This window comes from Echinops telfairi, unplaced genomic scaffold (genome assembly GCF_000313985.2).
Source record: "Echinops telfairi isolate 266 unplaced genomic scaffold, ASM31398v2 ScPeMD7_10;HRSCAF=50, whole genome shotgun sequence".
NCBI lineage: Eukaryota > Metazoa > Chordata > Mammalia > Afrosoricida > Tenrecidae > Echinops > Echinops telfairi.
The window spans coordinates 12553678-12581003 of record NW_022103907.1 but is presented as its reverse complement, the minus strand read 5'-3'; the positions used below and the strand labels follow the sequence as shown (position 1 = coordinate 12581003).

Genomic DNA, 27326 nt, shown 5'->3' with positions numbered 1-27326 from the left:
AAAAAAAAGAGTGACTTTGATGTGACCTTGAGGCAGGAAGGGGGGCTGTATCCTGGAGGGGGATGGTAACAAAGATGGCCCTCTGAGTGCCCCATTGGCAGCGACAGAGGCCTCCTTTTGTGCCCGAAGATGAAGGTGATGCGCCAGTGGAAAGCAGTACTGTCTAAGGAACCCTGTTGGCATGGCCATTAGGTCCTCAGCTGCTAACCACAAGGTTGGTGGTTCCAACATACCCAAGGGCACCGTGAAGAAAGTTCTGGAGATCTACTTCTGGGGCGATGACAGCTCAGACAACTCTATGGGGCAGGTCTGCTGTGTGACACACAGGGTCACCATGAGTTGAAATCCACTAGACAGCTCTGGCTGGGTTCGGGTTTATGGGCACGGAGCTTCGGCTTGGGTTTGGCAATGAAAGACTTGGGAAACCGGGTAGAAGGTTAATTGGTACATATGAACGCCGCATCAAACACGCGGCAGGGAATTTTTTTTTCTTTCCTTTTGACAGGAACTCTTTCTCAGTGTCTGGCAGAAAATGCATTTGGGGAGAATTGTAAATTAAAAGCTTTTCGTTCTCCCAGATCTGAATGGCTCTTTTCCTCGCCGGCAGGCCCTACTGCCCGCCTCTGCAGGACACGCAATGGGCACTGAGTGGAGGAATCTCCTGTTCATCCAGGTTATCGCCTTGCTCAGGGCTAATCCTCCTCTACCTCATCCTCATCCTCCCAATACCTACGTTTTGATGTATGAATCTATGTAAGACACGCTAGGATTTAGATAGACTTTGTGTCAACTGGTGGCATAGTGGTTACATGTTGGGCTGCTAACTGCAAGGCCAGCAGTTCGAAATCACCAGCTGCTCCTCAGGAGAAAGACGAGGCTATCTGATAGAGTTACAGTCTCTGAAGTCCACAGGGACAGGTCTACCCTATCCAGTAGGGTCGTTATGGGTGGGCATTGACTCGATGACAGTGAGTTGAGTGTCTACTTCCATACCTCTGTCAGAGCCCATTTCCCCAGTGACAGCAGGGGGCTTATACGGTGTCTAACACAGATGTCATGAGGGAGGAGAACCCCTTACAGGACTTCCAACATACAGGACTCCAACACCGCAGTCTTCATGGAAGCAGGAGGTTTCTTCTAGACCAGTAGCCTGACATAGTTAGTTTTCTCTCTTAAACACACATACTACACTTACTCACACCCAACTCATCCAGAGACCAGGCATAAAAGCATACATCATTAATGAAAGAGAAAAGTCCATGCCTGCACGTTGGGGCAGTATTGTCATTTCCATTAAAGTATGATCCATGTAAAATCCAAAACCAAAATGAACCCCAAAGTATTTAGGGGACCGAAAAATAGCTTATGTCATCTAGTACATGGTGCTCTTTTAAAGAATTACCTCTGTGGGCTCAAATTGAGAAGGGCAACCTGAACGAATGGTTGGGAAGCCAAGTGGGCAGTGAGTTCACGAGCATCATTGGAAAAGGAGAGTTGAGTGCAATAGCGTAGCTGGCAAGGTTTTCAGCAGAGTCATGGAATTGTACATGAAAAGATGTTGGAACAGAGTCCCATTGGCTGCACATGCTTTCACCAAAATCAGGACCCAAAAGAAGGGTTTGGGGTTTGGGGTCTAAGTGTCCATTCTGTGAGTTTGAAATCCTAACTGATGCTTCGTAAGCTGTTTTTCTGAGTCATGGATACCATTGAGAACTTCATAAAATGAATGGGCACCCTGCTTCAGGAAAGCGTGTCTTGAGGAGGGGGCTGAAAAAAAAGGTCTTGGAAGAATAGAGTTGAAAAATAACAGAATTTCCCCACAAGCTTTTGAAGGTCCCTCATATTGACCAAAGGCTTCTTGAAACGCTGACGTGCAGCCCTGCGTCCCTGGTCTACAGGCTGGTGAAATGCGCTCTCTACTGCTACACGTGACAAAAAGGCCGCCCTCTCAGGATCTGATGCTGAAACAGGCACTGGGGAGGTACCTCGGCTGTCACGTAACTGTGAATGTTTGGTCAAGAAATGCAGTCTGGGGCCGACTGGCAGAGGCTCTGTGAGGGGGCCTCCGCCTGCCTGCGCGGCTGCTGATTCGTCCACATTCTCAGAGCACGCACATAACACCTGACCATGAGACAGATGGAGACATTTGTCTCGATCTGAACAAATCTGTGGCTTTCAGACACCGTGGGAAGAGGAAAGAACGTAAGCTGAAATCGCCCCCAGTGATGGCTCAGAAAGCAGGGCTGATGGGGCAAAGGGCCTACTCCTGAGTGGCGGTGGGTATTAGGAGTCATGGTCACCAATTACACGCTCAGACTCACAGGTGCATCAGGTCCCTAGGTGTTTGGCAACGGAGCTCAACAGATCAGCACGGACCTGAGAGTTCCCCGGGCCTCCATGTAAAGCAGTGGTTCTCAACCGTCCCCATGCCGTGCAGGACCCTTTCCTACAGCTCCTCATGTTGTGGTTGCCCCCGGCCCCCCCCACCATAAAATTATTTTTGTTGCTACTTCATAACTGTAATTTTGCTACTGTTATGAATCAGGTGACCCCTGTGAAGGGGTCGTTCGACCCCCCAAAGGGGTCTTGACCCACAGGTTGTGAACTGGTGATGTAGAAAACCTGGCTGTAAGGAGCGTGTGTGTGTGTGTGTGTGTGTGTGTGTGTGTGTCAGGGGGTGGGGGGACTCAGTGGGGTGTGTTGGGCTGCTGAATAGAAGGTCCGTGGTTTGAACTCACCACTGCTCCTCAGGAGAAAGACGAGGCTGTCTGCTCCCATAAAGATTTACAGCCTCGGAAACCCTCCGGAGCAGTCTCTACTCTGTCCCACAGGATCACTGTGACTTGGAATCCACAACCAGGCAGCCCCTCTGATTTGGTTTTGCTCCCGTGCTGTAAATATTTGCGGAGCTTGCTTAGCTTCTCGGAACCTTGGTTTCTCCGTCTGTCGAATGGGACTATCAGGAGTCTTTACCTCACAGGTTTGCCATGGAGATTAAACGAGAAAAGGCATGTCAGGTGCCCGGCACCCTGCCTACACTTGGTAATACAGTTGTTAATCTGGACAGTGGGAGAGCAGGTACAGCGTAGGCTCTGGAGTTAGACAAACTTGGCTCCGGATCTTGATGCCACCAATTACTTGGCTGTTGAACTTGGAGCGGGTCACTTAGTCTCTTTGAACTTCAGTTTCCTTAACTGAAGTGGACGGCTAACCCCCACTTCCAAGAGTAGTTCGCTGAGCTAATGTATGCGGGTGCTAAGCCCGGTCTTGTTTGTAGCAGACGTTTTGTGAGAGGGTGCTATGCTGGGCATGCTGATGAGCAAGTGATAACGAATAGCTGATACTTACAAAGCTCGTATTAAATGTCAGGAGCTGTTCAGCGCTTTTGTGATCTCACTTGAGCCTCACAACTAACTCTAGGCGGTAGATCCAATTACTATCTTCACTTTACACAGGTGCCCTCAGAGCGTAAATACACGGCATCCGATTGCAGATGCCGGAGAGGGTTTAGCCCCGCGCCGTCAAGATGGGAGTTGGTGCCTTAACCACTGTGTTTCCAGCTGATCGCTCACTCTCACGGCTCTGCAGTTGAAGCCCACTCGCAGAGACCTTATAGGGCAGGGCAGAACTGCCCCCTGGGAGGGGCAGGTGGTGTAGAATCCGTGGCCTCGCAGTGAGCAGCCCTGCACGTAAGCTCTACGCCACCGGGGCTGCTGTTTCTGACAACTCTTGCAGCGGATGCTGCGTGGAAACGGGCTCTAGAAAACCTGCCACACAAGGTCATACCAAGGACACATGGCTCAGAGGCGCTTTCCACGTCTGCCCTCGGTTTTCACGACACACGGAGATGCCCACTGGCGCAGTTCTACCACACAGGAGAACCAAGACCACCCTCCCCGAATCCTCTCGGATCCACTGGACACAGGCTACCGGGGGGCTGCCACTGCGCCCACGTGACAGGGACAGCTCTGCCGCCCAACCACACACGGAGGGGGCGTTTCCTGGGGAGCAGAACAGTTTCCCCTGCCAGGCTCAGCGGCTGCCCAGTGGTGTGACCAGGTGCCAGGTCCTTCACGGCGCCAGCTCTCCTGCTAACCACGAAGAGTCCCAGGCCCCCTCCACCAGGGTTCATGGGAAGCCAAGGTGGGCGCCAGACACATCCTGACAAGGATGGGTGTAAGGGAGCGCAGCCAAATCACTCCAGTGCTCTGGGTGAGAGAGTGGGTGCTGAGGAGAATGAGGAGAGGTGGCAGGCTTGTGTTTCCAACCAGTGGGCACAGTGGCAGTGCCAAGAGATGGCTTTCTGTAGCCCAGCCTCTTCATCAGCACTCATTCTCCTTACAACCCCCTCAAAAAACACTGCCCCTTGTGTGCCAGACAGGAGCCAATGGCTCTACTGTTACAGAAGTGCATCCCCAGGCCTTTCTTCTTGAACTGCCCGCTTGAGGTGAGTAGCCTAGGGCCAATCATTTGATCTCCTCAAAGAATCCCCTTGTCCTTGAAAATCATCCAGAATGCACAAACAATCTAAGATTCACAGCAAGCCTCGGGCTCCCTTCTCAGGAGACGGCCAGCCCTTGCTCATCCTATGTGGGAATGGAATCTTCGGTGGGTTCGTGGGAACAGAGGAGGCTCGCGTTTGCCCTTCTGGCGTAAGAGGCAGGCCAAGGACGATCTCCTAGCTCTACCTGCAGTACTGGTTCTAGCTTCTCTGGGATGTCTGTTCCCCAGAGCCCACTTTCCTTCCTTGCATCTGGCTCTGCCCAGAGTCAACGTCTGAAGAACAAACCCAGGAGCTGCCGTGGTAGTGTAGTGGTGATGTGTCATGCTGCTGACCGTAAGGTCCGCAGTTTGAAACCACCAGTCACTCCATAGGAGAAAGATGAGGCTTTCTACTTGCATGAAGAGTTATCATCTTGAAAACCCACAGGGGCAATTCTACCCGGTCCTATAGGGTCACTATGAGTCAGAACCGACTGGATTGGAGTGAGTTTGGTCTCTCTTGGGGGGAGGGGGGTAATTCGGGAAGAGGGACCTGAAAAAGCAGAAGCAGCAAGCTCGCCAGGAGTCAAAGACAACCTGCTCAAATGCAACTCATGCCCAGCTACCTCACAGGCGTCAGTGATCAGAATCTGTCGGAGTTGTCAGGTGGCCTCTGCCCTAGTGGGTGTTCTGGGTGAAGACATTGGATCTGTTCTTCTTGAGCCACAAGAGGTAGTAGCATGAAGCCGGGAGTGGGGGTGGTCTGTCACATGGGTGGCAGACTCAGGAAAATGGAAGACTTGATTGACAAGTCGGTAAAGCACCAACCACGAGATGAATTTTATCAAGGCTAAGTTTGATGCAGCCCTGCCCTTAGGTCCAAAGATAACAAGGACACTGTCCAGGTGTTTATTGTAATGCACAGATGGGTACCAGACTGTCGTTCAGAGTTCTGGTTTCCTTGTGTGTAAAATTGGGATGATAATAGTTCCCCCTCGTGGGTGGTTAGAATTAAAGGATGCAGAGAAAATGCTTCACCCAGGGGTGGGAATGAGGGCAGTGGTGACAGCTAACACTTACAGGGCTGCACACCCAGGCAGGATGCTTCCAGAGCCTGCATTCTTTCTTAACTATCATGTTACACTCGCTCTCATAATTGCTAAGTATAATGATGCTCATTATTACCACTTAGGGGGAGGTGAAGCTGAGCCACGGCAAGGGTGAGAATGACAGTAATGTGGCCTGTGGGTTGGCCCGAAGTGCCACATGAGTCACACACAGACCGGCCGTCTATAAGTGCTGGTGACAATTCGGGGCTACTTTTTAAAACGTGGTAAATTTATAGGTAACAAAAATCATTTTCCTGTGAGCATTCTTTCCGTGTATAAATTTGGTGATTTCTGGACTATTTGTTTTGCTGTGGGCATCAAAAGCAGAGTGGCCTGTCCATGGACACCCAGCAGGTAAATAACTGGAGGGGCTAAATCATGGTGTATGAAGAATAGCACAAATAAAGAAGGCACAGCTCAGGGGAGGGACAGGAAAGCAGTTTTGCTGTGATCTAAGGCCTTTTGGGTGGGGGGTGGGGGGAGAGGGGAGACAGCTCCAAGCACAATTCAGCTCAATACCAGAAAGGCCTTTCTGACATGCTGGCCCAGGATGGACTGTCTGCCTCGAGGCACAGTGGGCATTCCGTCCCCGAGGTAGCTGAGGGCCGGCAGAGCCCTTACTGGCAGGAGTCCAACATTAGACAGGGTGGTGGTGGTCGGAGAAGACAAGATCTTTTCAGCTGTGCTGTTACAGGACTATAAGTCCATCGGGGCCAGGGATCAAAAATAACAAAGCAGGTTGCTCCCTTCCAGGATACAGTGCATTCTCTTGGATATTTCATCTCTCTTGTAAATAAAAAAGCTAGCCTGTTTTCTTTAGGGAGGCCATTGGCTGAGAACAGCTCTTTGCAGAAGGAAAGTGCTATGGAAAATGGCTTTTGATGAAATCGGTCCAGAGGCAGGAATAGCAGGATTGAAGAAGGAGGGGGTACAGGGAGCCTAGGGGACTGCAGGAGGGCACAGGGTTTGGGAGGAAGAGGCGCCCCAAAGGGAAAAGCGACCAAGGCCAGCGCCACTTGGGGTTTTTGCTGCTAGCTGCTTGTGGAGGGGACCCGACTCCTGGTGGCGGCCTGTTTGCCGAGTAGAACCGCTCCACTGGGAGTTCCTGGCTGGGAGTTCTTGGGAGGCGCTGGGGTGGTGCCAACAAATGCCCAACTACCAGCCAAACGGTTGGTTGGTGTTTGAATGCACCTAGAGGTGCCTCTGCAGACAGCCCTGGCGATCTGCTTCTGAAACGTCACAGCCTAGAGGAGCCCTGGGGAGCAGCTCCTTGCTGCACACAGGGGCTGCCAGGAGTCAGCCACGACAGCAGTGGCTTCTCCAAAGCAGATCAGCAGAGCTTTCTTGGGAGGCTTTCAAAGCGCCTCTCCCACAGAGGGGGTTCCTCAGATGGAGTAAAGACGCTGATGTGGAGACCCTCTGGGGGAGACCCAGTCTCAGACGCACTGCTGCCCTCGTCGCCAGGCAGGATGGAGGAGGGATGCTGGCTGTGGCATCAGGCAGAGTCTGCCTGGGCACTGGAGTCTGGTCTCCATGGGGACCGGCAGCTGGGCTTCCAGCCCAGCTGCTCCAATTCTGTCTGTGTTTCTTTGGGCAGGCTCAGAACAGTCCGTCAGATTTGCATGAGGAAGCCGGGTGATAGTGGGGCTCTCAGGCACAAGTACTCATCTGATAATTAAGCCTTCTTGGTACATCACCTCTAGAATGCTGACTGTTATTTTAGAAAGGGGGGAAAAAAACCCAGGAGGAGAACGACAATTAAGAGTAACACCCTGTGTGGGAATTTTCACTTCATTTCAGTGGCTGGCAACCTTGGGATTTCTCTCTCTCTCTCTCTCTTTTTAAAGTAGCCTTTCCACAACACACACCACCTCAAAGCCTGGCTGGGCTAGCGTTTCCCCCCTTTCCTTCCACGGATGCTTTGAGTCTCTGCCTTTAGTCCACCACATTTTCTCTCTTTTTCCACTGAGCATTTCTGAAAGGGTGTCTGCCTTTGGATATGCCAGCTGGATTCGCACGCACTGGATACCACACATGTGGAATGTCGGCGCCTGCGATGCTGAACCCAGCCGCAGGCTGTTTTCAGGGGCAAAGCCAATTTGACACTTCATGGTTCAGTTCACAGGAGGCAGCTTCACGGCAGGAAGTTTGCCATCCTAGCCCTCTAGCGGATGGCATCTGGGGAGATGCAGACCAGTAGAAAGTTTGCCCTTGGGTCACCCCGCTCAGCTGTGGCCTCCTGGCCATCCTGAGTCATGCACAGGCATTTACACCACACCTGCTCTTCTCCTAGGACCCCCTACCATATTCCCCTGGCTCACAGGGACCTGCCCATCGTGTCCTTCACATCGCTGATTCTCAGGATCTTCACTCCCACTGTCCCACTGTCATGGCCGGGGCCCCTTGATGAGGAGACCCCTTTTGATCTGCCTCACACCCAGGTCTGCCTCTCTGACCTGATAAGTTCCCCCATCCACCTTCTCTGCTCCTGCCTCACTGCCACTTAGAGAAACAGGAGACAATCCACAGAAGCGCCAACTGAGACCACCTTGAACTTGGGAATTCTCGGCCTCCTTTGATGAGCACTTCTCAGTCAGCTCCTCTGTCTCTAAAACCCTCCTCCCCTCCCCTGCGGCCCCCACCTCATGGAGGCACCCTCTCCTCTTTCTCCCAGGGCTTTTTGACAGGGTGGTCAACACCAGTGGCTGCCAAGGGCTCACCTGGGCAGCTTTTCGGATGTACAGACTCCCTGGCTCTATGCTCGCCAGAGAATCTGAATCTCAGGTGGGGCCCAAGATTCTGTTTTCAAGACTGAAGCTTTAGTTGGACACCACTCATGGGTCTCTACTCCCTGACTCTGCTCGCCCCTTACTTTCTGTTACTCCTCAAATGGCCACCATCTAGCTTCTGCCCACATCACTCCCATCAGATGGAGGCAGCGGCTACAATGCCTACAGTCCTGGGGCTTCTTCCAGGTCGCCTCTGACTTCACTTCTGGAGCACCGACACTGTGGTCGCTCCCAACACGCCCAGGACACATTGCCTCCTCCTAGCTCAGCCCTTTCGTTTACTGGGAACTTGCCTGGCTCCTCAAGCGCTTTTTAGGGTTCCTTGGGGCCAGACTGCTGTATATTTATACAAACAATGCATGCATAATACAGTTTTTGCAAATCAGGCGGCCCCTTCCGGTGCATGTTATTTATGTGGGTGCATTACGTGTGAAAATACAGCATTGTTCTTTCCCAATGTTTCCTCACAGCTTAATCTACCAAGCACATGCTAATTCATAGCGCCAACCTTTATTTCTCTCCTAACATCATGCTCATCTACCCAATATGTCACTTATCCACTGAACACCTCCTCTGGCTGGGTCCCTTCAAACACTTTTGTAACACCACATATTTCTTTCTTTCTTAAAAGTAATTTTACAGCTTTTATCACAATCCATACACCTATCCATTGTGTCAAGCACATTTGTACATATGTTGCCATCATCATTCCCAAAACATTTTCTTTCTACTTGAGCCCTTGGCATCAGTGCATTTCCGCCACCACCCACACTCTCCCTCCCTCATGAACCCTTGAAAATTTATAAATTATTTTTTTCATGTCTTACACTGACTGCTGTCCCCCTTCACCCACTTTTCTGCTTACCTCTTACCCCTCTGGTATTGCTATTCTCATTATTGGTCCTGACAGGTTTATCTGTGCTGGATTCCCTGTGTTATGAGCTCTTATCTGTACCAGTGTACCTGCTGTGGTCTAGCTGGATATGTAAGGTAGAATTGGGGTCATGATAGTGTGTGTGTGGGGGGGCGGGGAGGAGGAAGCATTAAAGAACTAGAGGAAAGTTGCTTTGTTAGTCAATACCACATATTTCTGAGATAACCTCTGTTATTACCACCACCCTATACCAGCTCCTGCACCTGCTATTTAACTGCTTACTCGATGGCTCCATCTTTACATTCTTACTGCCCTGGTGGCGTGGTGGTTATGCATTGGGCTGCTAACCGTAAGGTCAGCAGTTTGAAACCACCAGCCCCTCTGTGGGAGAAAAGACTTTCTACTCCCGTAATGAGTTACAGTCACAGAAACCCATCGGAGCAGTTCTACCCTTTTGTGTAGGCTCACAAAGACTTGGAATTAACTTGATGTCAGTGGGTGAGTGATGTAATCATGCCCAGGGGCTACCCTGGGAATGAGGGGTCAACACAGAGCCCTTCTGCTTCCTCACTCACTACAACCAATTCAGGCTGCTGGTATCAACTGCACTTCTCCCACATGATCCTTTCCACCTGGGCCCTTCTCATCTCCCACCTGGATTAGTCAACAGGCATCCAGTCAGCTCATTCTGCTTCGACCCCCTGCTCAAGATTTGCTTTTCATCCCAGATAGATCACACCAGATCTATCTACATTTTAACAAGATCCCCACAAGGTGTATTGAGTAAGGCTCACCTGTGGATCTTGTTAAAACGAAGGTTCTGATTCAATCGATTTGGGGTGGAAATACAAATTCTTAGCAGGGCATTGAACTGGGAAGGGCTGGTTTGTAAACTCGAAATTAAAAGAGCTACTTTACCAGAGCAAGGCGGGTCCTAAAGCAAATCCCTTAAGTGCGGTCTTGCGGGGGGTGGGGGTGGGCAGACTGAGAAACACAGTGCACTCAGAGGGCAGACAAGGAGGCCGAGCCTGCAAGCAAGGAAGGGTCATGGGCAATCGCCATAAACTGGAAAGAAGCTCATGGAAGGAATGCACACAGCTGAGATCCTGGTTTGACACTGAGCCCCCAGAACTGGGAGAAAATGCATTTCTGTTCCTAAAGCAAAACCCCAAAGCCTCTTTGTCTCATTGCTCTTTGTCTCCCATAAAGACCTACCCCACCTGTTGCTGGAACAGCATTTCTAAGCTGTCACTCTTACCAGGACCCTCACTTGGTTTACCTCTTCAAAGGCCTTCGTGATGTAAAGCAGTGGTTTTCAACCTTCCTAATGCCGGGACCCTTTAATACAGTCCTTGTGGTGGAGACCCCCAACTATAAAATTATTTTTTGTTGCTACTTCATCACTGTCATTTTGCTACTGTTATGAATTGTCATGTAAACATCTGATAGGAATGATGTATTCTCATTGTTACAAATTGAACACAATTAAAGCATAGCAATGCATCACAAAAACTATGTAATTCTATATTGTGAAATATTTATTTCTAAGGGCAAATCAATGAAATGCTGTCTTGAAGCATGGTGTAGCATGCATGGGTCACAGTCTTCACGCTGGGTACTCATAGGTGGGCATATCTGCATGTGGGCGGACCCACCTGGCGAAGGATAGAGGAGCTGTGTCTTGGTTCCTCAGACCATCGGAAATATGTTTTCTGATGGTCTTAGGCCGACCCCTGTGAAAGGGTCGTTCGACCCTCAAAGGAGTTGTGACCCACAGGTTGAGAACCACTGCTGTAAAGGGAAAACCCCGGCTGCTTAACAGGACACAGGTGGCCCAGCACCAGGCTAGCAAAGGGTGCACAAGCAAGGCACCGCGAGTACACAGGGGCCGTAGGTTTTGTGCCCTTGGCACCTGGCTTCCTTCGCTTTAGCTGACCTGCCCAAAGGCCTTTCCAGCAGTTTCTGGACTTAACATCCACCCCACCCCCACCTTCTGTGCTATCACCCTCTCACAGCTGCTAGATGTTAGGGTGCTTTTCACAGTCCAGAGAAATCCCCTCCTTTTTTAACCCTCCCTCTCCCGAGGGGACTTTCAAAAGTTTGTGGGAAAATTCCTTCTCTTTCAGCTCCACTGTTCCATGAACTGTGTGCAGACGGCCCCTCTCTTCCTCGCTAACACTGCCCTGAGCTGCTCTGTGGCAGAGGGATGGTGCCATCTTCTACGGGCAGCACGTTGCCGTCGGTACGAGCTGCACAAATGTTGCTGAGTGCAAGTCTGCTGTGGGACATCGCCAGAGCCATGTCAGCCTCAGGCCCCTCATCCACCCACAGCTGCCCCTCAGTCTCCTCAGAATGAGATGACCTTGAAGGACTGCTGTGAACCCAGAACGGACTGAGGCCAGCCACTGTCCAGATGTGGCCGGAGGTGGTGAAGGCATTTGTTCTCCAAAGATGGTAGCCCGAGCTCTAGCATAGAACCCCCCTTCTGGCAAATGCACTTGCTGTTAGTCTGCCATTTCCATAGGGATCACGCACTGCTTGGCTAAGTGCTCATTTCTTTCTGGGCTTTCTTCCTGCCCCAAATCCCACCATTCGGGCTCACGCTGCCAGTCTTGGAGCAGTGATGTGTTTCTTGGCGGGGAACCCAGGCATTTCTGGAACTTCCTGTCTGTTGTCTTGAGAATCACTTTAGAAAGAGAGACTCAGTGATGCGCTCCTTGGTGAGGATCTCAGCCACCAGGAGAGGCCACCGGGTGATCTTTAGATAACTCTGGTAGCCAAATGGAGGAGAGATTTCAAGAGAATCTCTGTCCAGTTACCAAACCAAATTCACTGCCATTGAGCCCATTTGGATTCATAGCAAGGCTGTAAGACAGATTAGAATTAGAGAGCTATTAATTAGACTCATTCATCCATCTAAGCCAGATACGGATTGACAATGAAAAGAGGGTCCAAACCAGGGCAGTGGCAGTGAACATGGAATCCCAGAAGCAATCAAACATAGCAAGGAAACAATTCATCCCCTGCCCCCACAATACGCACGGACAGGGCAACTAACATTTATTTCACTTTTGAATGTGTATACTTTCCCTGATTCTTCTGTGTCGGGTGAAACTAGAACTAAGCGATACATACACAAACCTAGTACATCAGTAACCAGGGAGTTTTCTCTTTTTGCTGAGCTACTTTCAGGACCCCAGGTGTGCTTGCTAGGCAACGGAACTGGCACAGGAGCCACCGACAGGCAGAACAGAGGTAAGGAAACCGAGGACCCACCTTGAGAAGTGCATCAGAGATAAAAATCAGCAGGGCCTAAAGATGGATAAGGTGTGGAAAGGGGCGAGAAATGGGAACAGGGGCGTGTGGATGGTTGGTTGACACTAAGATTATATTCGAATGCTTTGGAAGTATAGAAAGTCTAAGGGGACCTTCTGTAAGGAGCTCTAGAAAGGTTCAAACCTAAATGTTAAGAATAACTTCAGAGCAAAACAGGTGTCATTTGTGGTAAACTGTGACCCAGAAGACTAGTCTGGAGGCACGAGCCTGTCGTGCGTGCATGGTGATTATAGCACCAGTGGAATTGCAGGTCAGACCTGGAAGGTTGAAGTGAAAGACAAAGGTTTTGCTGGGCCTCTCACCACAATCTGGAGGTAAAGCAGTTACTACCAGAATTATAATTTTGTCAAAACCGGGTTGCTTTTATGTCATTTTAGAATGAGCTTTAAAAAAAAAAAAAAATGGAGAGCAGCAAGTGAACACAGAGGGGGCTGGGGCATAGCAGAGATTGGGGAAATTTTTATAAAATTTCTTTTCTACTGAGAATAAAGAGCAGCATGTTAAGAGGGGGAGGGAGAAAAGAACTAGTGCTATCCATATGCCTTTAAAGCCATCTCCTTAGAGCATTCACTGGGTTGTGCGGATCCTAACATCTTGCTGAGCGAAGTAGTACACGTTTCTCAGGTCACTTCCTGGGCTTGCAGTTCCGAAAAGTCGAGGGGTGAAGTGTGTTAGGTCTAAGCCGAGGAGTGAATTAAATTAGTCCCTGGCGAAATGGAAGGATTGAAATACCAGTTCTCATTCAGCTGGTTTAGTGTCTAGGCAGGGTTCTCAGGGGCCAGCCTCTCTCATTGCCAAGGGCAGGACTCTAGATTCAGGTCCTGAAGCTCAAGGTCTGACAAGGGTAGCACGGGGATCCAGCAATGGAGTGTTTTCTACCTCTATGCATCAGTGATGAACCCATCTTGCTGGTACCCAGCCTCGAGGAGGGAAACTCCAGGGACAGTCCCAGCAACAGCAAACACACCAACACACTCGAGAGAGGACCGAAGGTGCCCCAATCATAGAGTGTGTTCCCGTTTTATGTAGTAGCAACGGTTTTATGGGCTGCCTTTTCCCTTTTTCTTTTGGTAAGGCCACAAAAGCAACTGTTCTGAAGAAGTACAGAGTAACTAACTGATGCCACGCAAACCCAGCCTGCCTAACAGCTTCGTGCAAGCTTTGGTTTGTGCGAGCTTTGCACGCAGCTCCAGCCCTGCAGAGGCCTCTGCACCTGGAGGGATCAGTTCTCTAGAATTACAAAGGGGGTGCAAACTCTGAAAGTACTGGCAGTTGAGAAAGCAAAGGAGGCTCAGATAAGGCTGAGTTTAACCCATGAGAGGAGTTCATCATAGTGTGCTTGCTCTGGCTCCCTGTACCGGTTTGCCAGTCTTCTTTTCCTTTTCTATAACACCAGACCATTAATTAAGCCAGTAAAAGACAAAATGGAGTCCAGAAAACTTTCCCCCCAAAGTTACATGGGGGGGACACCCCGTTTACTGAAAGCTATGGCCACAGTGTGAAAGCTACTGCAAAATGAGAGGTGCTACATTCTCATGAAGCAGTCCTAGGTATGTTGTGGCTAAAGCTCTTGGCTGCTACCCAAAAGGTTGGCAGTTTGAGCCCCTCGGTGGCCCTGTGTTTTGAGTCCTGGCCTTGGCAATCCCATGGGGTGGTCAGAGTAGACTTAAGGGCTGTGGGTTGTTTTTTGTTTTTTTAATGAAAGAGATGTAATGCTTTATTAACTTAAAAAAAATCATTTTGTTGGGGGCTCTTACAGCTCTTATCATAATCCATCCATCCATCCATTGTGTCAAGCACATTTGTACGTATGTTGCCATCATCATTTTCAAAACATTTTCTTTCTACTTGAGCCCTGGGTATCAGCTCCTCATTTTTCCCCCTCCCTCCCTCGCCCTCCCTCATGAACCCTTGATAATTTAGAAACTATTATTTTTCTTCATGTCTTACACTGACTGCTGTCTCCCTTCACCCACTTTTCTATTGTTCACCCCCTGGTGTGTGTGTGTGGGGTGTTATATGTCAATCATTGTGATCAGTTCCCCCTTTTTCACAGATCTTCCACCTACCCTCCTGGTATTGCTACTCTCATTATTGATCCGGAGAGGTTTCTCTGTCCTGGATTCCCTGTGTTGTGAGCTCTTATCTGTACCCATGTACATGCTCTGGTCTAGCCGGATTTGTAAGGTAGAATTGGCCATGGGTTTTACAGTCTCATGATACTGGGGTTTCCCATCATGTGAAATATTTATTTACTCAATGTCTGTAAATATTTATTTACTGAAATACTTATTTACTGAGAGCACTCCCAAGGCTCAGATTTCCATCCTCAAGAATAACTCAAGCTACAGTGCTTTTGAAGGGAAATGAAAAGAAGGAATCAGGAAACAAATGTAAATAGAAATTAATCACCAAAGGCCAGGGAGGGGCTATGAAAACATCTTTGCATCAAGGAAAGATGCAGAATTAGGGCAGCCCTGTGGAACAAGACTGGAAGTCAGTAGGATGCTGACTCATGAAGCTGCAGAAATTGCAGTCTCTCTGTTTCTGTCAGATGGAGCAGCTGGGACACCCAGGAAGAATTAAAGCCCCAAACTTCTTCAATTCCACCTGAAATTCTCCTGCCGAACCACTCCTTTAGATACAGCTTAGCTGCCATCTGTTCTTAGAAGACAGTTACAGAGTTCTTGGTGCTTAGTTGTGTCCCCTCCCACCTCCCTAATGTACAATGATGATAATGGAAACTTTCCTCTCTTGAAGCACCAAGGAAAATTAATGAGGCCTTTTATGACCCTGGGGAAAAACACACAGGCAAGAATTTGGGGTGGAAAGCAGAAGGCTGGGTAAGCCAAAGAACTGAGTGCAAACCATTTTTGTACAAGGAGACCAAAAGTGTTGGTGGAGGTATATTGCCTTGCTGGCTTCTACAGGGCTTCACCACAAACACAGAGTAGGCCCCGGAGGGCAAAAGGGTCCAGGATGAACCCAAAGTCCACTTTCCCCGCTAGTAAACTGGCGTGTCCCACCACCAGTGCATGCTCTAAATGACTGAAGTCTCTTTCTTTTACTGTTTGTGGAAATCTTCCCCAAGGTTATTTTCTCATCTTCAGCAGAGCTAGCATCACACACACACACACACACACACACACACACACACACACACACCCTGAGAACATATAGTTCCAGCATAACCAGATCATGATAAGATCTCACAGTGAAGAAAACCCCGGGAGAGACAATCATCCTATGAGGTTTGCATAGGCCTGTGAGGTTTCTGAGGGGCAGAGGGAAGAATCTAGAATAACTTTGGAGCAGTTCCAGGAGCCCCCCTGGCGCAGTGGGTTGAGGCGTGGGGAGCTAATGGAGATGTTGGTGGTTCAAGCTCCTCAGCCACTCCTTGGAAGAGAGATCTGCTTCCGACAAGCCTTATGGAAACCCTACGCGGGGTCATTGGGGTCTGAATCAACCGGGGGGCCCGGGGTTAGTTGGGGCTGTTCTCTTTCTAATCGTTTTGTTAGGCTAACAGCCAGACGAAAATTCATGCTCTTTAACTAAGGTGACCAGATTTAAAGTGGCCCCACCATTGATGGGGGCTGGGGGGATGTTCTTGATTAAACATTTGGTCTATATGGACCAAATAGACTGTTCCCTAGCTTGTCGTGCATTCTTTAAAAAAATCGGGACTGTCCCGCCCAAAGCAGACGTCTGGTCACCTTATCTTTAACGCTAGGAAATTTGCTGCTGCTTTTTTATTTATTATAAAGTAATAGTTTTTTGTCTTTCTTTTTAAAAAATCTTTTCCCCCATTTACTTTATTTTTAACAGTTTTATTGGCAGATAATTTACATATCATGCAATTCAATAGTTCAGTAGTTCAATCATATCAAGGAGAATTGTACAATCATTACCACATCAATTTTAGAATACCCCCCCAAAGCTAAACCGCCTTTAAAATGAGTTGTGCAATCACAGTCAGTGCTGGTGCTCCCTCCCGCCATCACTTTTAATTCCGGAAATCCCCTCCCACCCCCCCTATCGCCCATTCCCCACCCCCGCAACCACTATCAACTCTTGAATCAGTGATTATCACTGCAACCACTCCTCCTGTACTTCACCAACTGGGGAACCCCACAGAAACAGTCAAAACCAAAAAACCCCCCAAAAATAAAATAATAATGCTATGAAGACCACACTACAAACAGTGAGCAAGGAAGAAAAGACCCTCATCCACATTCCCAAACCAGGGAAGACATGTCCGCTTCCGCTTTCTCACTGTTGTGAACTGTGCTGCTGTGAACCTGGGCGAGCGCACCTCCCCTCGTGTGGGGGTCGTGTTTCTTTAGGGTCCGTGCCTAGTCATGGTCCTGCTGGATCACGTGGCACTTCAGTGTCCAGCTGCTCTAATATCCCGTATTGTGTTCCATGGTGGCTGCAACTCTATGAACTCTGCTCAGGAGCCTCCGTTTCTTCTCTCCTCCCCCTGCCCCCGTCCCGAAACATCATTTGAGCACCTTTGATTTTCTGTTCACTGAATAGAAGAAATAAACTAGAGGAGGGGACAGGGAAGAAACCAGTGAGAGAGGCTGTGACACTAGCTGTACAAAGGACGGCAAAACAAACGAGAACTGACAGCTGTTGAAAGCTTCTCAAACACTTGGCAGCTTGGGGCTTCCTTCCAGTTTCTTGGCTACAGGGTGATCTTGTCCGTCTATGAAATCAAGAAATGAATGGACTGTTCTTTCTTTCTTCTCTCCTCCCCCTGCACCCTAATCGTGCTGTAGCGTCTGAGGCGGTGTGGGGCTAGTTGAGACCCTGGGTTCTACTGCTAGACCACCTGGGTTTGGGTCCCAGCTTTCTGCCACTGTGCACTGGGAGATGAATGGGGTGATCTTTCAGTTCCTTGACCTCTTTGGACGACAATCTCCTTATCCGTTCAATAAGAAAGCTTCCCAGACACAGCCTCAGCGGGTGTCACTTGGGTGGCTTATTTCTAAAGTGCTTTCTGAAACACTAGCTATTATTATCATAAGCCTTCACCTCATCTCATAGATAGCCAGCATCTTCCTTTTTCTCAAATCGACAAAACCACAGCCTCTAGATACTGCCTGTCAATTCCCAGAAGTCTTTGAAAGAATGTGGCTGCCTCACAGGTTCGGCAGCATGTCTCAGGGAAGTGGCCTCCTCTCTGTGTGGTCCAGCTCTGGCTGTGCACACAGACATCTGATCTACATGCCAGTACATCATAAGTCAGCAAGCTGTGTGGAACCCCTTCAAACTCCAGGTCAGCCTGGGGTCATCCCGGGCCAGCCCAGCGACAGCAGCTATGCCTGAGTCTTGGGGAGATGTGATACGGTCCCAGCCAACCTGGAAGCCCATCCATCCATCTTCTGTCCCTCCCAAACATGTCTTCTGTGCTTCAGAAGTGCAGCAGTCTCCTTGGGGGGGGGTGGGTGGGTGGGGGGGGGCGTTCTGTTGCTTCTGGCACTGCTCAGCCTTGTCCAGCTCTTCCTCACTGCCTGGCAAACTTACCCTGTAAGGTTTTATCTAACTCTCATCTCCCTACCTGTCTGCCTGCTCATGCATGCATGCATGTGTCCATCTATCCATCCATCCATGCGCCCACCCATTCATCTGTCCTTTGAAGTGCACATAGGGCTCTGTGCACAGGAATTGTACTGTTAGCATGAAAAGGCGCCCTGGTGGTTCAGTGGCTAAACGCTTGGCGGCCAGCCCCAAGATCAGTGGTTGGAGCCCAAACAGCTGCTCGGTGAGAGAGAGATGCGGCAGTCTACTTCTGGAGGGAGCGCAGCCTGATAACCCTACCCTAGATGGCCAGTTCTGCTCTGACCTATAGCCTCCCTGAGGTGGAGCTGATGGCCAGGAGTGGGTGACCCCTTTCCTATCAGGGAGCCTCCCAGGCAGGTGCTTTCTCTCAGTGCTGAGTCTGCCACTTAGCCCTGCTTATATCTAACCCGCAATTCCCCAGACAGCGGGTCATTTTCTACAGACTCCTCCACGAGCCGAGCCGAGCCTGCCGGCTGCTGCAGAGCACTGCTCTGTAGAGATTCCTGAGGAGCCAGTGGTGGGCGGGCCCGGTGGACCCGTCTCAGCATCAAGCACTTGCTCACGGCCTTGTGGTCTGAGTCAAGAGTCTGGTGTTTGCTAGAGATTTGTTCTAGCTGAAAGTGGGTCAGATGCACGGGTACCGTTAGCCGAGGTGTGCGCAGGAAGCATACAATTCGCCTGTTTCTGAGACAAGAAGAGGCAAAGACCAAAAAGGAAACTCAAGACCTTTCATTTCTGTGGAAGTGCGACTGGGAGCACGGGCAGACCCTCTGTAGGAGCGAACTAACCTACTGAAGGGGGGCCAGAGAAGGAAGACTTTTTCCTGAGCCCTGGAGCAGTTGGAACGTCGTCAACATGCTGGTGTCTTAAAGGGGGTGAGGGTGGTGGCGGCAGCAGTCGAGCGCTGTCCAAGGAGCCGGAAGCATCACAGAAGAGCTAGGAGAGACTGCTGACTGCTGACTGGTCCCCCAGTGTGACATGATGATGCCGTGCGTCTTTGCTGCTGCTCAGAGACAGCGCTCCATTGGGGTGGTCTGTTATCGCACAGCTGCGACAACGGGCTCAGGCGTAGGAACAGTGTGAGGACGGCGGTGCAGGAGTGGGCAGGGGTTCGTTCTGTTGTGCAGAAGGTTGCTATGGGTAGGAACCGACTAGAAGGCACCTAACAACAACACTTTCGCATTTCTTTAAAGAGTGAATGAATTCAACTTAAAGAATTATTCTTTATACTGAGATTAAATTTTTTTTGGAGATTAAATTACTTTTAACCTTTGTGATACTGTTTTTATTTATGTAAGGGCAGTTTGGCATTATGTTTTGATAAATGCAGTCTATTTATCTCTGTTTCCCATTGAGCTGTTAACCACAAGGTCAGCAGTTCAAAGCCATCAGCCACTCCTTGGGAGAAAGATGAGGCTGTCGTCTATAAAAATGTCAAGTCTCAGAAAACCAAAAGGGCACGACCAGCCTGTCCAATGTAGGGTCCCTCTGAGTTTGGACCGACTCAGTGGCAGTGAGTTTGGTTTTGGTTCAAACAACAAGAGCAACAAAAAATTCTTTACTGAAACGAGAACCAAAATTCCCCCAAATTTTGATTAGCCCTGTATTTACAGTAGTTTTCCAGCTTGGTAAAATGAAACGCCAGGTGACCCTGCATTAATCTCCCACATTATTGTTAAGGAGAATTTACTGATCCACATAGTCTGATTCAGTTCAACGTCCCTCCTAATTGCACAGCAGGAAAAGAGAGTTGAAGGAGGTCAAGGGTGAAAGCACTACGTAATGCTTACGGTCCCTCGGGTTACGGCTAAGCTGGACTAGATCCAGGGCCCTGGCTCCCCAGAGACCAAGGTGTTTAGCTCCTACTCAAGAATTATTTAAAAAGATCTCTTACCATCATGACAACCTCCCCACGGCGCAAACAGACTCCACAGGATAGCTCACTGAAGAGTATCTGTATTTATAGGAATTATAAACAAATGCACACTTACTTCATAACCTCTGCTTATAAGCTTATAAGTCCATTTTGCTCCTATCAGTCATAAGATGGCTCAGTCTTGCTGTAGACAACCTGCCACTTCAGTAATTATGAACCTCAAACAAGATGCACCCACTTACTCACACCCACAGACTCAACTATGTAAACATCAGCAGATAACTCACATGACCAAGACAAATAGGAAAGTCTTTCAGCCCAACCCCGGGGGCAGGAAAACATTCCAACCAATGCTGCCAGAGGGAAAATGTAGTCATTTCTCCCCATTTTGCCAGTCGTTTTAATTACTCATTGTAATGACGGCATGGATGGGATTTTCCAGTGTCTGAGGTTATCTGGGTTTGCTGCTTAGTGTGCAGGCTTATAGTTGATCTCTTGTCCCTGTAAAAATTTTGCACTAGATGTTATGAATACAACACAATTATGTTAAGTGGGCCCAAATGAAACAGAATCCCTTACCTAATATAAGGCAGGTCACAATAATATCCCACTCAGAGCTCTTCGAGGTATTGTTTTTAAATTTGGAAATAATTATCAACTTCAAAGGAAGGTTGCGAAAACAGTACATCTCTATATATCCTCCACCCACTGCCACCAAGGCTATTCTGACTCACAGCGACCCTGTAGGGTTTTCAAGGTCATGTAAACTTCTATGGGAGCAGATAGTCTGTCTCATCTTTCTCCCTCAGAGTGATTGGGGGGCTTGAACCACTGACTTTGCAGTTAGCAGCGCAATGCTTACCCAACAGCACCACCAGGCCTCTTTATTCTTGACCCCCCCCCCAAATGTTAACATCTTATTTAACTAACCTTGGTAGAAAGATCAAAACCAGAAAATTAACGTTGGCACACTACGATTAAAAATCACAGACTTTATCAATATCTCACCAGTTGTCCTACGACTGTCCTTTTTATAGTTTGAGATCCAATGTAGGACACCACATTGCATTTGGTGCCACGCTCCTAAATCTTCCCAAACCGTGACGTTTCTTAGCTTTTCTTTGTCTAAGAAAACTTTTTTGAAGAATACCAAACCCGATTCCGACTCATAGCTTCCCTACAGGACAGAGCACAGCTGTGCCAGAGGCTTCCCGGGGCTGTGGATCTTTATGGAGGTAGATCGCCACTTCTTCGCTAGTAGGTTTGAATCGCCAACCTTTTTGGTTGGCAACTGAGCGCTTAACTACTATGCCACCAGGGCTCCTGCACTTTGTAAAATGTCCCTCCACTGACGTTGTCTTATGTTTCCTCCCAAGTGAACTGGGGTTGTGTGTTTTTTACCAGAATGTCCTACAAGTGATGCGCTTCCTTAGTTTGTCCCAGCAGAAGGCAAGTCATGGCGACACATCTTCTTACTGGAGAGGCAAACTATGGCTCTTGGCTCAAGATGAAGCCCTTGTCTCTTCCTGGTGGCCTAGTGGGTTACGCATTGGGCTACTAACCTCGAGGTCAGCCACTCAAAACGACCGGCCACTCTGCAGGAGGAAGATGAGGCCTTGTCCTCCCGTAAAGAGTGTCGGTCTCAGAAACCCACAGGGGCAGTTCTACTCTGCCCTCTAGGGTGGCTATGAGTCGACATCCATTGGGTGGCAGTGAGTTTGAAGCCTTTTAATGGAACAGAAATGACAGCTACAGTAATAGCACCTTTGGGTGGGAGGGGAAACACAGGGAAAGGCTCTCCTGGCCTTCACTACAAACCAGTAGAGAGAGAGCCCTGAGGGACCCAAACACCGCAAGCCATACTCTGACACTGGAGTGAGGCAGCACCTTAGAGTGTCACTGCCCGACACCAATGGAGCACCGTACTGGGAGACCTTGGTCAGTCAGGGGCAGCCTGAGGGCAACAGGTTTCCTGAAGGAGGAGGGGTTGACGTGAGGGCAATTAGGCCTTTCAAGATTCCTCTTCTTTCCCCTCACCTCCTACTTTTTTTGAAAAAGACTGCTGTGAATTCGGTAGGGTTCTGGAGCACATCACAGTTTCACATGCGGCCTTCCGGCCCCGCTCTGCTCCCGCTCACCCAGTGCAATCTCTTCAGTGATCACTGGGATCCCACCTCCTCTCTGGGTCTCCCACTCCATTCTCCCTGCCCTCCCACCTTCGTCCTTGAATAAATGCTGCCCCTTTGATCTTACACAGTGGATGATTCGAACTCGGAGGTGAGTTCCGGTCCAGATCCGAAGCTTAGCCTTGGGGAATTCCACCCGTCTCTAGCCTCCTACTATTTAATTTCTCTCTGATGTTGCCCTCTACCCTCATGTGATCTCTCTCTCTCTCTCTCTCTCTCTCTCTCACACACACACACACACACACACACACACACACACACACACACACACGAGTTTGACATCGGCAGCATTGTACCTTTCCTTCTGCTATTCCACCTTCCCAGCAGACCCCATCCCCACTGTGTCTCAGGTGACTGGTGCGTATTGGCCCTCCTCCGGGCACGCTCGTCCTCCCCTCCCCTCTTCCATCCCAAACCACATGGGGTCCCATCGCGTCCAGCACTAGTGAAGTCCTGTTTGGGTACAATCATCGCTGCTGACCTGCTCAGAAGGCGCAGGCTCACCTGCGAGCAGACCGTTTGGAGTCTACGGGCTCACTCAGCAGGGGGGCCATAGGCCTCAGGGGGCTTGAGGCTTTCCCAGTTCACGCTGTTGCCTTGGCTTGCTTAGCAACACCATCCCTTTCCTGTTCAAAAGCCTCGTGGTTTGTGTGATAAAGTGTTCCGTCACCAAACGACACAAAATCAAGAACTAACAATGGCAATTATAGGCATTTTTGCAGCCCAGGAAAATAATTGTATGTAAATGAAGCTTCTCGGGTTCTGCAAACCATCCCCCCACAGCTCAGCCCACCTTTTCCCTCGAAATCCACCAACCTGTAGGAATCAGGGTTTCATCCACAGGCAAGAAAGCATCTGCTTCAATAGTGACTTCATGGTCATATATATTTGGAGAGCCCTGAGAGAGAGAAAGAAAAGAATGTGTACTCTTACTTTATGTGTTTGCTTTAGAACTTCTCTGACAGACATATTAGTAGACATTGATAAAAACCTAAAAATCCCATCTGAACTATGGTGACAGGTTCGCTTTAGTACAGGAGACAGGGCCACAGGGTTGCCACGAATACACCTAGACTATGACCCCAGCGTGCCCTTTCTTTTCTAAATGGAATCACGAAGGCGAAAAGTCAGAGAGTCAGGCCTTGGTGAATTCGCAGAGAGATATTTTCTATTTTCCTTAGGAGCCAGGAAGAAGCCCTGACAGTGTGGTGGGTTAAACATCGGGCTGCTAACCTCAAGGTTGGTAGTTTGAAACCACTAGTTGCTCTGCAGGAGAAAGACAAGGCTTTCTACTCCTGTAAAGAGTTAGAGCCTCAGAAACTCAGAAGAGTGCGTCCTACTCTGTCCTGTAGGGTCGCTTTGAGTTGGAATGGACTCCGTGGAGTTTGTTTTTGTTTTATCCTGTGCCAGGAAACCAAAAAAGGGAGAGTCAGTGGCCAAGTCGCTGTCAAGGCACCAGCGGAAGCATATCTGTCACCCTTCTCTAGCCCCACCCAACCCCACTCAGCTCCCACCCAGAGGAGTCAGCACAGAGGCCTTGCTTTGAAGAAGTTGCCCATCTGCTATGTAAAGATGTGGCTCACCTTCCAGGAGCACTTAAAGGCTTGTACAAAAAGCACTGGCCAATGGTTCAATGGCCTGGGGCCTACTTCTGGCTCTTATCGAAAGGCCCTGGGAAGTCACTTCACCTCCAAGAATCTCAATCTTTTTTATAGAAAATTGGGATAAAAACGTCCCCAGCATTCTTGTGAGAAACATTTCATTGAGGAGTGTTGGGATGCTAGCGAATGGGAAAATCCTTTACCCATGTGCTTTTCTGATTCAGGAGATACTTCTTAAAAATGACGAAGAGCCACTCATTTTAAAGCGTTGTGGCAGAGAATGTAGAGAGGGGATTAGGTGAGGGGTTTTGCTTGGTGAATGTTCAAGAATCAGCTAAACCGACGGTCCTCAACTGAGAGTGACTTTGCCTGGTTCCCCACTGGAACCAGATGTTGTTCTTGGCAATATCTGGAGACACATTAGGCTGTTGAGACTGTGACAGGTGCGTGTCCCACTGGCATCCAGTATGGAGACAGCAGGGATGCTGCTCAACATTCTCCAGTGCACTACAGTGCAGGACAGTCCTACAACAAAGGAGAATTCGGTGCAGGTGGCAATAGTGCCAGCTTGGAAAGCCCTGAGCCGAGCTAACCTAAAGTGTCTGCTGGTTTCCCGAGAAGTAAGCAGAGAGGGGCAGGGGGCTGCAGGCGAGCTGGAAACACACTCTAGGGTCAGAAAGATGAAAGCCCGCACAATCAAATGGAATGTTCTGGGGAGAAAGGCCAGATTTTAGAGACCACGAGGATCTGGTGCATCCTCACAGAAACTGGTTTAACGGCACCACGAGGCTCTCCTTGTGAAGAACCCAGTTGGAATCTCAGTCCTCTCCTCGTCCTCCCAGCAGAGACGTGCAGGTGAGGGCTGAGAATGGGTGGGAGGTAAGGGCAGGACAGAGACGGCTCTCTTACCTGCACTTCTGTCTTAGCTGCTGTTTGGTGCCTGTTCTGGCCTGGGACAGGCAGATGCACAGTGGGAGGGTTCTATATCCATGTCTAGGGCAGTGTGTAACTAGAAGGGTCCCTTTTCTGTGTGACTCTCCCTACTCCCATCTCTTGACTCAGAGGGTGGAACTGCCACCAAAGGGGTCTCTGGAAGTGAGGTGGGTGGAGAGAGGGGGAGAGAATTTAGGGCTGATCCCCTGGGTCTATTTGATGGCAAAATTCTCGCCTTCTCTGTGGAAGACGAGCTTAATCCCCCACTCATCTGTCAGGCGAGGCTTATGTGTTGTGTTGATGCTGGCCAAGTCTCAGCAGCGCTTACCACTACAATGGACCTGGGAGAAAGGCCCGCCGACCTCCTTCTGCCGTCAGTGGAAACCCCATGGGTCACAACTGGTCATGGGGTGGTGGCGGGCCAGGTAACATGCTTGAGCTTCACCCATGGTTTGGTATGCATCAGGAGTCTTCATTAGATGGTCATGGTTTAGATTGTATCGGCAATAAATGTTCCTTTTTACTGAAGAATATTCCATTGTACGAATTTACCACAATTTGTTCATCCATTTTCCTTGACAGACTTTCAACTTGTTTCCTGGTTTTTTGGTTTTTTTTTTGCTATTTTGAATAAAGCTGTTTAGGAAATGCCTCTGTTTTGGGGACTAGGGCAGAGAGCTAATGATTCAACATGAAAATCAACCCTTCCACCCAGCTAGGTTCATGAATCTCAGGTGTCCCAAAGAAGGCTGGGGGAGAAAGGAGCACGTATTGAACAGCAACTGTCTCCAAGGTCACCGGGTCACCGCTGCACCAATGCCTTCCCGAAAGGGTTGCATGCTTCCTGAGCATCTTCCCTGGCCCGGGCGGGGGTGATCCACTGTGGTGGAACATGACGACGGCTGGATTAATTCCCTTTCAAAGTTGATGAACACTTAGCAAGAAATGTTGATTCACAAAGACATTTTGAGGCCCCTCTCTGAGTTCAGTGTTTGTTTTAGTTAACTCTGCCTGGCTGCTTCTAGTTCTGTAGCATTAAGCATCTACAGAACGTGATGGCTTGTGGGAGGCATTAAAGACCTTGGGCACTGCCACTAACATTGTCTTACTGCAGCAACGATCACCTTTAGCAGGGTATAATACCCACTGGGTTATCATCCCAAAGCCACGCAACCCCTTTTCAGCACACCCCTTAGCCCTGACAGAATCTTGATTTGTTTCTTCATCCTATTCTAGACCATCTACTTTAGGAAGAAAGACCTCCCCCGCCAGCCCCAGAGAGTGAATTTTGATTGGCCTAGAATCGGATTAGCCAGGGAAATACCAGTCTAATTTCCTTTCTGTGACTGGATGAGGCAAGGCTTGGGCCACACTTTTGGCCAGTGAAAGGTGAGTGCAAGTCTGCTGAGGGGCTTCCAGGCCAGGCTGTCCTTGTTCTTCCAAAGGGAAGATTAGAAACATATAGAAAAGAAGGACCTCTTTGCTTGTCTCAATGTAACTGTGGAAGGAGATGGGGCCTGGAGCCATCTGTGACCAGAGGGGAACAAGTCTGAAGATAAAAATCCAAAAAAACGGAAGTAGCAGAATGGGAGGATGGAAGTTTATGGGCCCTTGATAACATGCTGACTCAGTTATACCTGAACGACAGCTCTTGCTTGCCATGTCAAATTCATCTTGGCCTGTTCCCATAGCTCTTTAGGTGGAGTTTCAGTAAAAGCTTGTTCCCACATTTCATTGGTCAGAAGTGTGTCTCACATCCTGCCTATCCCAGTTGTGTGTTAGGAACAGGTGAAACCAGGGGGTGGGGGGTGAAACCAGGGAGTGTGTGTGTGTGTGTGTGTGTGTGTGTGTGCAACAACAGACAAACCAAACCGCTACTGTTTCCATTCTTTGAAAACCATGGTTCTCCCCACCCTCACACTTTCAACGTCCCCAAGGTGTCAACTCAGAAGTGGCAAGTTCTCCATGCTTGGGCCCCAAGTAGAACAAAAATGCTGCCTATCAAATGAAATCAATACAAAGTGAAAATACGTATGATGGGCTGATTATTTTCACGATCAAGTCTAGAGCTCCTTCCCCGGGGAGTTTTTGAATGATGATGATGCTTCTCCAGGTAGGACTAGAGATGTTCTGGAGATGCAGAGACGTCTGGATCCAAGCCTGGTGATCCAAGACTGTTCGCTCCTACCTGAATGCCCCCGAAGATGGGAGGTCACTGCCTCCCCTCAATTCTGAAGCTGGTGGCTGAGCAGTTCAGCTAGACTGACCTAAGGACGGGAAGCTCACTGACCACTCTGCCAGGTGGGGTTTATAATCTATTCAGCTTCTGAGAAGAGACTTAGAAAAACCTGTCACGATCAGTTCTTGTTGGATTGAAAGGATAGAAAACCCTGGCAGGAGGATCCTCTTGCCAGGTGGACAGAAAGAACCTTAGTGATCGTCCCTACCCCCACGGCTTGTCTCCTTCATGGGAGCATATTGACAGAGGTAATACTTCATGCACAATGTCTCTGTTTCTGAATTTCTTCCACTAGATCCCTCTCTCTACAAAATAGGATATCCCAATTATAGAAAA

At 49.2% G+C, this 27326-nt stretch overlaps 1 protein-coding gene across 1 annotated transcript in view; it reads right to left on the bottom strand.

Moving 5' to 3' along the window:
- GALM (galactose mutarotase) overlaps positions 1-27326 on the bottom strand; it is a 72199-nt gene that overhangs the window by 21747 nt on the left and 23126 nt on the right. The window contains exon 3 of the mRNA XM_045287030.1: positions 23034-23115. Coding sequence (XP_045142965.1) covers positions 23034-23115 — 82 coding nt within the window. The remainder of the gene's footprint in view (positions 1-23033; positions 23116-27326) is intronic.